At 40.7% G+C, this 11,955-nt stretch overlaps 1 protein-coding gene across 1 annotated transcript in view; it reads left to right on the top strand.

Moving 5' to 3' along the window:
- The first annotated feature begins 538 nt into the window (after positions 1-538).
- GTF2H1 (general transcription factor IIH subunit 1) overlaps positions 539-11,955 on the top strand; it is a 36,204-nt gene continuing 24,787 nt past the window's right edge. The window contains exon 1 of the mRNA XM_075188400.1: positions 539-646. Within this exon, the coding sequence (XP_075044501.1) occupies positions 628-646 (19 nt within the window). The 5' untranslated portion in view covers positions 539-627. The remainder of the gene's footprint in view (positions 647-11,955) is intronic.

Raw genomic sequence — 11,955 nt, 5'->3', positions numbered from 1 at the left:
TGTTTTCGGTGGATTACCATCGAGGGAGATATCTGCTGTGGTTACGGCCTCATCGAACGCTAATCCAGTCCCCATAGGTGTCTATGGTGCTGCGATTGTGCCCTATTTATCTTATCAAGCTCCAAAATCCCAAGCTTGACTCCCACTCTTCTATCCTATGGGGAAAGCATCGACGGAGAGGTCCCTCCCTGGCAGGCTTCAGGCTCCTTCCCTTCGCAAATTGCCATAGGTGATTGCGATTACTTTACTAGTTTAGGGACTTAGAACCTTTAATATCTATTTAGCTCACACTTTCAGGGAGGAGAGCTGGTGCACACCGCTACTATATATCTCTGTAATAGGACTGCACAGAGCAACCAGGAATCTGTAAAACCATGACAGGATTATCCAAACTCACTCGCTGCCTATAAGAATGGAGGTCTGTTTCTTTAAGGATGTCACCCCACCTTTGTTTCATACTAACAAGGCATTGTAAGGTTCAGTCTTTTATTACTGTAAGTGAGGAAGTGACAGTGTAGAAATGTCAAGATTAACCCTGCGCCTTCTCATTTCCTGTCTGCAGTTACTGCCACAGTGACACTTCTTTCATCATCCAGGATTCTGCAATACAGCCCAATTAATAAACCTATGTACCAGATCAGTAACAGTGAGTGGAATAAAGAACGTGTCATCTTTAATGTATATGATTTAGTGGAGACTAATTATAAATAAATTAATTCCAGCATGAACAATGTAAATAATGTTGTTAAGATGTGGTCAGTATATATAAATGTACTCTCAAAATAGAGTAGCGACTAGAGAAATCATGAGACAGGTGCTTAATTAATAATCGATAATCTATTGTGCAAAATAATATTAGATTTCAATTCTCCCCCCCCCCCCCCCTCAAAAATAAACCTTTAAACTATAGATGAATGTTGCAGGGCAGATAATCCCAGTGATATCTGTGAATGTATAAACCTGTTCACTGAATATTCATTGTAAATTGCTCATTAGCTCTTTAAACACCAAACACTGTCTGTCACTCATTTTTTTAATTGAAAGCCTGGGATCTGTGCTTTCGTGCCCCACGTGTAAAAAAAAAAGGTTAAAAAAGTGTGGAAAATTCAGGCTCTACTGTAAAGATGAATTGCCCCTCTATAGTCAGCCCCTGAAACCAAAATGTCCCTTAGGGGACAATGGTCTTCAGACCCCACCTTTTACTGCAAGGTTACGGGGATGCCTTTACCCTGGGCTTCAGCCAGGGTCTGCAAACTTGCCCATACCTAGAAGGAAGGGAGGGCATTGAAGGTTCAAGGGGTTGGGAACCTCAGGCAACACCACCACTCCTAGATCGTCATGGAATTGCAGAAGGCCAGGGCAGAAAAAGAAAAGTGGAATGATCTGCCATAATGCCATGTAAATCACATGACGGTGCTTCATCAGAATGATTCTCAGGCACCCCCAGGTCCTCACTTTGGGGGCACTTTATCCCGAGATTTCTCCGCAGCCTTCTGACCAGAGGACCAAGTACAGAGCCGCCACTACTGCACTTTATCTGTTGACCTCATGCTTCCTATAGGGGGACACAGCAGTTACAAGTCATCAATTAATTAAACACATTAACTGTTTCATACCGCTCTCAAATCCCTGAAGACTTGGAGAGAAATCCCTTCACAGTTTAACTTGCCAAATCATATTCGCAAACATCACTATCTAAACATTCATTATTATACATTATGTTATTGATATTTTTATTTGAAAGGAAATGGATGGTAGATAAGTTCTATCGTCATAAATCTATAAAGTAAATGTGGTTGTAAATTCCATACTGGTGAATAATAACACAAGTGTCCACACCCCCAGGATGACATTAAGAAGTTTCCAATTAGTATATATTACTATTCCACTATTCGTTCTGTATATCAATAACTAACTTGATTAATTGAGAGAGGGGCTTATTCACACTGATCCCTGCCTTTACTGCTGTCATAACAGGACATTCTGTCCTTAATTATTTTATTTTTAGTATCCTACAGTGAGTTAATAGAAAATATTACAGCTGAATACAAAAGCTACATGCACTATATTCAGGTTGTGATCATTGGGAAAAGAAGCAGTGCAATAGGGGGTTATCCTTCCAATAAGCACCACCGCTAAAAGCAGAACAAGAAGACAGCGCTGTATAGTTATTTACATAGCGCCTACATATTCCGCAGCGCTGCACACAGAATTATATATGAGCCTAATTGTATAACTAAATCAATGGCAGAATCTACCGACTCGCGGAATTGGCTTAGTACAAATATGTTTACTACATGTGACAAGTATAAAATACGATATACAGTTACTAAAACACAAGTTTAACAGCAGGAATACCACATAGACAAATCTACTTTAAGAATGTAAACTGCACCAAACGCAGCTGACAACATATATTAGCCAGAAGGATAATAATTAGGAGCTAAAAAGTCCCAAAATAGCGCGCACATCAATCCAATAGTGGTTATAAGGATAGAGAAGTGATCCACTTAGCAGTCACCTGCCGGTATAATGGTACGTGAAAGTCTCTACAATCCAGATTAGAAATCAGCGTTAATTGTCAATGTGTTAATCTTGTAAGTGGTACAATTAGTGATCACCTGCCAGTGTCACATCCTAGTTGTGCAGGTAATAGTATGATTAGCATGTCAGTATAATGACAGATGAAAGGAACTTGTGTAAGTGGCCAGTTTACATAGGTAAAGTACGTCTCAGACAAGTTCAGTTCACAGTATGAATAAAAGTGGACTTCTCCGATCACGCACTTGTCACCTGGACACAGGGAACCCGCTGAGAAAGTCCCAACTTCTGAGATTAGTGTTTTATGGTTCTGCGCTGACGCGTTTTGTCCTCAGCCCAGGACTGTTTCTGGTTCATAGTGATTTTACTATACAGCGCTGTCTTTTTCTTCTGCTTTATGCTTTTTTTCTACACTGAGATGCTGAGACACTTACAGGCCGATGTATCAGAGTGATAAAGAGTCACTTTTGGTGTTTAAGACAATTGCTATTAGATTTTCACGCATCTGTACGGTTTCCAATGTTACATAGCAATATATACATCCAAACCCTAGGACTCCTTAAGGCAGTGGTGACCAACCTGATACACTTACGGGGGCCACACGGCGCAGCCCTCTAGCCTTCAAAAGGGCCACACATTACACTTAAGTTGCTCATCACTGCCTTGTGTACTGAGTTTATCCGTAACTCATAGTAGTCCTTTATTTTAGATCTATGGGCGGCCTGCATTGTACTTGTTACACCAGTCACCATTCAGCGCCACGGCTCTCGAGAGACGGGCACTATCGGACATTGTTTACACACATTCCATTTATTTTGTTTTAATTTTATCAAATAATTGTAGCATCTTTATTTACTCTTTCTGTTGTGAAATAGAACTCGCTTCAGTCAATGAGCCAGGTATGCCTTATAGTCTTTTGTAGGGGAAATATTGGAATAGAAGACAAGTATCACAGCACTTAGCCTCCTCTGGCGAAATGTTTGATGATCACTGAGCTAATTACTTTAATCAGGGGAGAAAAATGTTGTTTTGTTTGTGATAAAGTATAAAGCAGAATAATGGATTAAAAAAGGCAGCCTTGTGGATTCTGTTCTGTAAAACCGAATGCACCTAAATATACATATAAAGATTACACTGAACCGAGGCTGAAGGTGAACGGCTGCCTCTAAAATCAATTCTATGACCTCGCGGTCTGCAGAGTCTATTGTCTGTTTCATTAATTATAGAGGAGTATGCAGTGTAAAGGTGTGTTTCTGTTACCATGGAGAACATTTGCATGTAAAAAATAATTAGCTTAAATAAGTAATGACAGCACAACTATGTTTGTATTACCTGTGCATCTTCATCAGCTATTTATATAGCGCCACTAATTCCGCAGTGCTGTAAACTCACATCAGTCCCTGCCCCATTGGAGCTTACAGTCTAAATCCCCTAACATACACACACAGACAGACAGAGAGAGATTAGGGTCAATTTAATAGCAGCCAATTAAACTACTAGTAGGTTTTTGGAGTGTGGGGGGAAACCGGAGCACCCAGAGGAAACCCATGGAAACACGGGGAGAACATACAAACTCCACACAGATAAGGCCATGATCGGGAATCGAACTCATGACCCCACTGCCGTAAGGCAGAGGTGCTGATCGCATTATGGAGCAAGGTGTGAAGAATTTCCGTAAGTGCTGCAATTGCTCTACTTCCTACTGCTCCAAGTTTCCCTCTAAATACACCGTCCATAAATGTAATGTTTGTATAAATGTCAGATCTGAAAATTCATTTAAGGAGTTAAGATTCTATCTTGTCTTGTCCAGATCGCTTAAATTTTTATTGTAAACTAAAGTTGAAGAATTTATTTAAAAATTGTAAACGATTGGACAAACAGGTTCAAGGATTACTGTGAAACCATCCAACCACCTCTATTCTTCAGACTTCTCATTTGTCTTTTTTTTTACATGTAACATTTCACCTGAGGTACATGTGTGTAATTACAGCAGTTACAGCCCTGGGGACAGATAAGGATCCCAGCTTTGTAGATTTTATTTTAGTAACCATGTTATACTGTGTGGATGTGAATATGGGGTTATTTGGGGCCCCTGTTCCTTGTATCCAGGAGCTGGGATGGGGAGGCCAGCAGTCATAGGTTGAGTCGCTCCTAACATGTCCTCTCTTTCTCCTCTATGACACATAACTCTTCAGTCTTTATAACGAATCAGATTACAGACTTGGGGGAGGGTCTTGGGATGTTTTCAAGCCAGTGAGGTGAGCAGAATGCATTTAATCGTGGTTGAGTGACAGTCATGAATTTCCTGCGCTTTGTTGTCCATGAAGAACATTCTCCTCTATCTTTGGAGCGTAGCTTAATTGTGTTGTTAGACTTGATGCATGTCCACTATTTTTACCTGACAAATGGCTGAACAACCGGACTGTCTGGTCCAAAACTGGTCTGCTGCCTCCATAGGAGTATCAGAGTATTCTATGGGTCCTGGGTTCCAGGCCCTCTCTGCATAGGCCGTCGTGCCTTAAGTTAGAGCCCTGCATTATACTAGCATTATAAACGTATGTAATGTAACACCAGCGGGTGTGATGAACAGTGTATATTGCTTAATCATTGGGTGCCAATATCAGTATAGTCTTCACTTCTGGCTGCAGAATCCACTCTGCATTTAATAGAAAACGAGGGATCTGTGGTCCTCTATATTCATATTATTGGTTGTATTACCCAGATCTACCGACTGCTGGGATCTCTCTCCTGACGTCCATTCCATTGTGGTTAGATGGTGAATATCCTATAACAAAGACACTAAGGGGTATATTTACTAAACTGCGGGTTTCAAACAGTGGAGATGTAGCAACCAATCAAATTCTAGCTTTCATTTATTTAGTACATTCTACAAAATGACAGCTAGAATCTTATTGGTTGCTATAGGCAACATCTCCACTTTTTAAAACCCACAGTTTAGTAAATATACCCCCTAAGTATCTTCCTAGGGCATCAAAGAATCATCCAAAACTTCCTAGCACCTATCCACACTCAGACACAACAACACTAATAAATGGGATAAGTGTACTGACGCTCTAAAAATGTATATTACGTTCTGGCAAATACTTCTTACGGGATTACCTCGGATAATCCTGTTTAATCATTTTCCAGGGTTCCACCTCTAAAGCGAAGGAGTTGAGAAAGAAAAATTCGAACTGTCAGCATCTTAGAAGAAATCAACAACAACACAGTTATATAAGATGACAGTGCATACGTCTATGGACGTACAATATTCATAGTCTTATGAGGACGTTACACTGAAGATACTACCAAGGTTGGATGAACTCTCCCTATGAGAGATTATTTAAGAAAATTAAGGACGGAATATACATCTATAGATTTTATTTATTTTTGTATGAACTTTGAAATCAGAGACCAATTTTCTGCAGGAATTATTTGGAATATTTCATAATGTGTTAGATTCTTCGGGCCTGATTCATCAAGGCGCGCACACTGAGCGCAACGTGCGTTTAGTTGGGGATGGCCCAGTTCTGGGCCTGCGCAGTGATTTTGCGTGTGATACGCACAACGTTGGCAGATACGTGCCTTAATGAATCAGGTCCTTAGAGGTTATCAGTGATAAGGATTGTTCACGGAGATTATATAGATGATTGAGAACGTGTTATACTAAATCACCAGTACATATATTCCATTAATTCATTTTAGTGAAAATTCTGTCCCTGTGAATGCTATTATTTTGATACATATTATTATCTTTTATTTATAAGGCTACAAACGGTCCGCAGTGCTCTACATGATACTTACAGTAGTATACAGTACACAGACAGCAACTTTCCATAATACAGGACCTAGTACGTTATTAAACTAAACATAATTATACAAAGACCAGACATCTACTAATAAACAGATTACACACAGATAACTTGGTGATGCAGATCAAAGTATTTACATGACTGTGAGTAAGAGTGATGGTAATGCACACAATTATACAACATTGTACCATAAAGCCTGGGGTTTCTGCTGCCAAATAGGACCTGTTATATTGTATTATTATCAGACTTGTCATAGTCTCTTTTTTTTCCTTACTTCAAAATCCGGGCTAAAATAATAAGAGGCTGAGGGTGGTGATGGTGCTGTACAACAGGGCTGATCAACTCTGCATTTCGGTAGGTTACAAATTACCGTTTAATTATCTATTAGGTAAGGTAGAGACTATTACACTATATAATGTATCTTTCTTCAGATCATGGTCCTGACAGGTCCTCTTTAGGTCACAATAGGCCCTTCATATTTATATAACAGGCATACTTAACACCACATTTATTTTATATTTGCCCATTTACCTGAAGGAGTTTAAAACAAAGTATAAATACAATAATATTTAAGGCTTGCTGTGACTTGTAACATTGTAGCAGTCCCTCCGCTGTGTGACTTTGTTGTCTGAGATAACGAGCGTCTCTTCCTGCGTCTAATAAAAACTCTCCCACTTAGTTCTTCCTCCTAGCGCATTAGTACAGCTAGAAGATTATTGTATTCCCTTATGAGAGATCTATAAATATACACTAATATCTGCACACGTCATGTCAGAATCTGGGCTGCAGTATCCACATCTCTCATTTTCTACAGGTCACCGAGCCTCCGGGTTCCTGGACATAACATTAAACCAGCATGGTCAGTAGGTCCAGCGGCTATACAGCTGGCGGCAGTAAACGGTGTAAAAAATAAAAAAAAAAGCGTGCACCCCCTCCCCAGTCATATTTACCGTAATGCTGGTTGGAGGAAAATTGGGGGGACAAACAATGGGGGAATTCTTCTTCAACCAGCCGTAGACTTAGCCAGCCGGGGCTGGTGGCACTATAGCAGGGGGTCCCCCTGCCAGTCTTCAAAAAAATGCCTCATCATCATCATAATTTATTTATATAGCGCCACTAATTCCGCAGCGCTGTACAGAGAACTCATTCACATCAGTCCCTGCCCCATTGGAGCTTACAGTCTAAATTCCCTAACATACACACAGACAGAAAGAGACGGGTCAATTTGTTAGCAGCCAATTAACCTACCAGTATGTTTTTGGAGTGTGGGAGGAAACCGGAGCACCCGGAGGAAACCCACGCAAACACAGTGAGAACATACAAACCCCTCACAGATAAGGCCATGGTCGGGAATTGAACTCATGACCCCAGTGCAGTGAGGCAGAAGTGCTAACCACTGAGCCACCGTGCTGCCCTAATAATAAAAGATAATAATAATAATAATTACAAATACATCAAGCTTTGACATATTTGATTATTCTACAGAGAAGAGCAAGTAAATGTGTAGGTTTATGTGGATGTACTAATTGCATTAAAGGAACTACTGTACGTTTGGTAATGGAAAAGAGTTGTCTTTCGTCCTGTGAACGCCAACTACAGTAAAATGACTAACTACGCTCATAAGAGACCCCTGCTTTGGAGGGATTAATAGTATCATTGATTTTGCTATGACTATGAACTATATTCTGCTCACTCCAGTTCATTTATCATTATTATAAGATCTAGCTGCAATGATAGTGCTGTAAAACTGACAGCTGGAGGCTACAGGAAGGTCAGACACATAAGGTTATACTGGAGGCTCCGGTGCCAAATGTCAACACCTTTAAATGTCATCCCACTGGCTGCTGTACCTCCATGCATTTTTAGCTCTGGCTGAAGGACACAGTTTATCCTCTCCTTGACCTGGAATCTAAAATTATTCACCCCATTTTACAAAGACATCTCAATCCTTTTGATATGTTTTCTCTATTCAAAAATTGGTTACTAGTTCCAGCTGGCGGGACAACAGCTGGAGAAGCACAGGTTATTTAATGGCAGTTATTTATACAGCAGCTTCATATTATACAGAGTAATCATTCACATCAGTCCCTTCCCCAGTTACTATCTATACTCCTTAACTCACACACCCACATTGTATCAGAAGCCAATTTTGAGAATATTAAGATTCAGGCAAAATTCAATCTATAGATGCACCCGAGAGAGGAGATGTAACAATCATTATCATCAACTTCACAACATTCTACTACTTTATGTAGGTGCAAAGTCCATGTAACCTAAAATAATACAAATATCAAAGGGGTGTGTGCATGGAGACATCAAGCCCTGCCCACCTCAGTGATGATGAAATTAGCATAATAATATGTCTTGCCCTGCCATCTTGATGATGCAAATGGTGTCATCAACCCACGCCCAACTCTTCTCTCCTTCCCTCTGAGCAGACTTAGGACATGTTCAGAATAGCTGCAAAGACGGTAGGGACATCCCATTCCATTGCTCTAAAACAAGTTTGACCCCTGTAGGTTTTTTAGTGATTTTATTGTCAGTCTCCAAACCCCCCTGGTCGACTAATGGCCAAACTGCTGAAAACCGCTGTTTTTCCAAACGTCACATTAGACGTCGCTGTCCTGATTTTTTTTACATGTAAAAGTCTGAAAAAATTCCAGAAATCTGTCCAGAAAAAAAAGACTGCATGGTGTTTGAGGTATCTTACCTATCACACTGTGGGAAAATACCAGATGAAAGACTGCTCCCGAATGGCTGACCATCTATTAAGTAGGCGGGCTTACTAGAAATTAACTCATTTGATGTTTTTTATGGGTTATGTCCAATCAAGACAAGATAAAGATTGTAGGTAAGTTTTTATTAAGGCCACCACTCTATAGAAAAAATATGGGCACTATAATTTTACAAATAATAATGGGGGGAAGACTATGGAGGCACTAATCTACAGTCATGGCCAAAAGTTTCGAGAATGACACAAGTATTGAGTTTCACACAGTTTGCTGCTTCAGTGTTTTTAGACCTTTTTGTCAGATGTGTCTATGGTATACTGAAGTAAACTTACAAGCATTTCATAAGAGTCAAAGGCTTTTATTGACAATTACATTAAGTTTATGCAAAGAGTCAATATATTAGTTGACCCTTCTTTTTAAAGACCTCTGCAATTCGCCCCGGCATGCTGTCAATCAACTTCTGGGCCACGTACTAACTGATGGCCGCCCATTCTTGCCTAATCAATGCTTGGAGTTGTTTTTTTTTGTCCACCTGCCTCTTGAGGAATGACCACAAGTTCTCAATGGGATTAAGGTCTGGGGAGTTCCCTGGCCATGAACCCAAAATTTTGATGTTTTGATCCCCAATCACTTATACCTTATAACAAGGTGCTCCATCATGCTGTTCGTCACCAAACTATTCTTGGATGGTTGGGAGAAGTTGCTCTTGGATGTTTTGGTGCCATTATTTATTCATGGCTGTGTTCTTAGGCAAAATTGTGAGTGAGCCAACTCCCTTGGCTGAGAAGCAACCCCGCACATGAATGGTCTTAACTGTTGGCATGACACAGGACTGATGGTAGCGCTCACCTTCCTTCTCCGAACAAGCGTTTTTACAGATGCCCCAAACAATCTGAAAGGGAATTCATCAGAGAAATTACTTTACCCCAGTTCTCAGCAGTCCAATCCTTGTACCATTTGCAGAATAACAGTCTGTCCCTGATGTTTTTTTCTGGAGAGAAGTGGCTTCATTGCTGGCCTTCTTGATACCGGGCCATCCTTCAAAAGTCTTCACCTCACTGTGCGTGCAGATGAACTCACACCTGCCTGCTGCCATTCCTGAGCAAACTCTGCACTGGTGGTGCCCCGATCCCGCAGCTGAATCAACTTTAGGAGACGGTCCAGGCGCTTGCTGGACGTTCTTGTGCACCCTGAAGCCTTCTTCACAACTATTGAACCTCTCTCCTTGAAGTTCTTGATGATCCGATAAATGGTTGGATTAGGTGCAATCTTACTAGCAGCAATATCCTTGCCTGTGAAGCCCTTTTTGTGCAAAGCAATGATGACTGCACGTGTTTCCTTGCAGTTAACCATGGTTAACAGACTTAGAACAATGATTTCAAGCACCACCCTCCTTTTAAAGCTTCCAGTCTGTTATTCTAACTCAATCAGCATGTCAGAGTGATCTCCAGCCTTGTCCTCGTCAACACTCTCACCTGTGAGAACCAGAGAATCACTGACCTGATGTCAGCTGGTCCTTTTGTGGCAGGGCTGAAATGCAGTGGAAATGTTGTTTTTGGGATAAAGTTCATTGTCATGGCAAAGAGGGACTTTAAAATGAATTGCAGCTCATCTGATCGCTCTTCATGACACTCTGGAGTATATACAAATTGCCATCATAATAACTGAGGCAGCAGACTTTGTGAAAAATAATATTTGTGTCATTCTCAAAACTTTTGGCCATGACTGTAGCTCTCTGTTCAATGTTCTGTGTAAAGCAGCAGTCGGTCACTCCGGGATCTGGGAACATCTGTGAAAACAGACTATACAGTAGGTCAATGATAAAAATACCACCGACATACCCAGAATTCATTAATGGCCGCACAGAGGAAGGAGACATCCATGCCAAGATAGGTCTTATGTAACCTTTAAAGCGACAGTCCCTTACTCTGGGAGACAGAACCTTTAACACAGACTATTCATCTTGGCTCCTAATTGTTTGTATTACTGCACCTTCATCCAACTCCATACACCAACGTCCATTGTAGTTCTATTAATTACCATTTCTCAGTACTTGGAACCTGGCTGAATTTCAGGTTTGTGCTGTAAACAAGATAATCTTCATACATTATTCACGGAGCTGGGCAGATCTTCAATAACATATTGAGAAAGATGCAGCAAATGTTTGAGATTAATAAAAACAATAGGTTGTACTGAAATAACTGTGTGTGATATGTACACATGCTCATTGGGGGAGATTCAGTACAACGCAACGTGCCTCCAGGAACAGGCGATATCCAGACTGAAATCTCGGCTCACGTTCCCACGCTCCCCATAGAGGTGCGCAGAAAAATGAGCGGAAATTCCTTATGGTAATAGGCAGCAATTTACGCAGCATGACTGCGGTGATATCTAGCGGCACATCTGCACCATTGTGTGTACTGCAATGTAAGTGACTCTTTTTCATCTAATCCCTACTGCATGATTTAGCATTTATAGGGATCAATAACATCCAACCACTGTTTGTTCTTCTTTTGGAACAGGACCAGTCGGGAGCAAGAATGTAAAGATGAACATGTAGAATCAGTAGATTACAATAACATTTCCAAATACAAGTTTGGATGAAAACGTTCCACCTATTCCATTTAAATCACCAATTTATATTACCATCTACATTTGATTGTATTGGATCTATTGTCATCATTGTGGTGGATCCATGGGGAGGAGGGTGATTGGCGCGATTGCCTTTCATAGCGTCGCTTCCTGCACTTAGTAACACCAAATATTGCCTTTAAGTATACAGCTAGTGGCTCTGTTGCTATGGCAGGAGACATCTGTGCACAAAGAAAGCCACTTACTGACTTCTTTGGTTGGAGAGGGGTGTACTGTGT

The sequence above is a fragment of the Mixophyes fleayi genome, chromosome 10 (genome assembly GCF_038048845.1).
Source record: "Mixophyes fleayi isolate aMixFle1 chromosome 10, aMixFle1.hap1, whole genome shotgun sequence".
NCBI classification, from domain to species: Eukaryota; Metazoa; Chordata; class Amphibia; order Anura; family Limnodynastidae; genus Mixophyes; species Mixophyes fleayi.
This window is presented reverse-complemented; position numbering and strand designations above follow the sequence as displayed.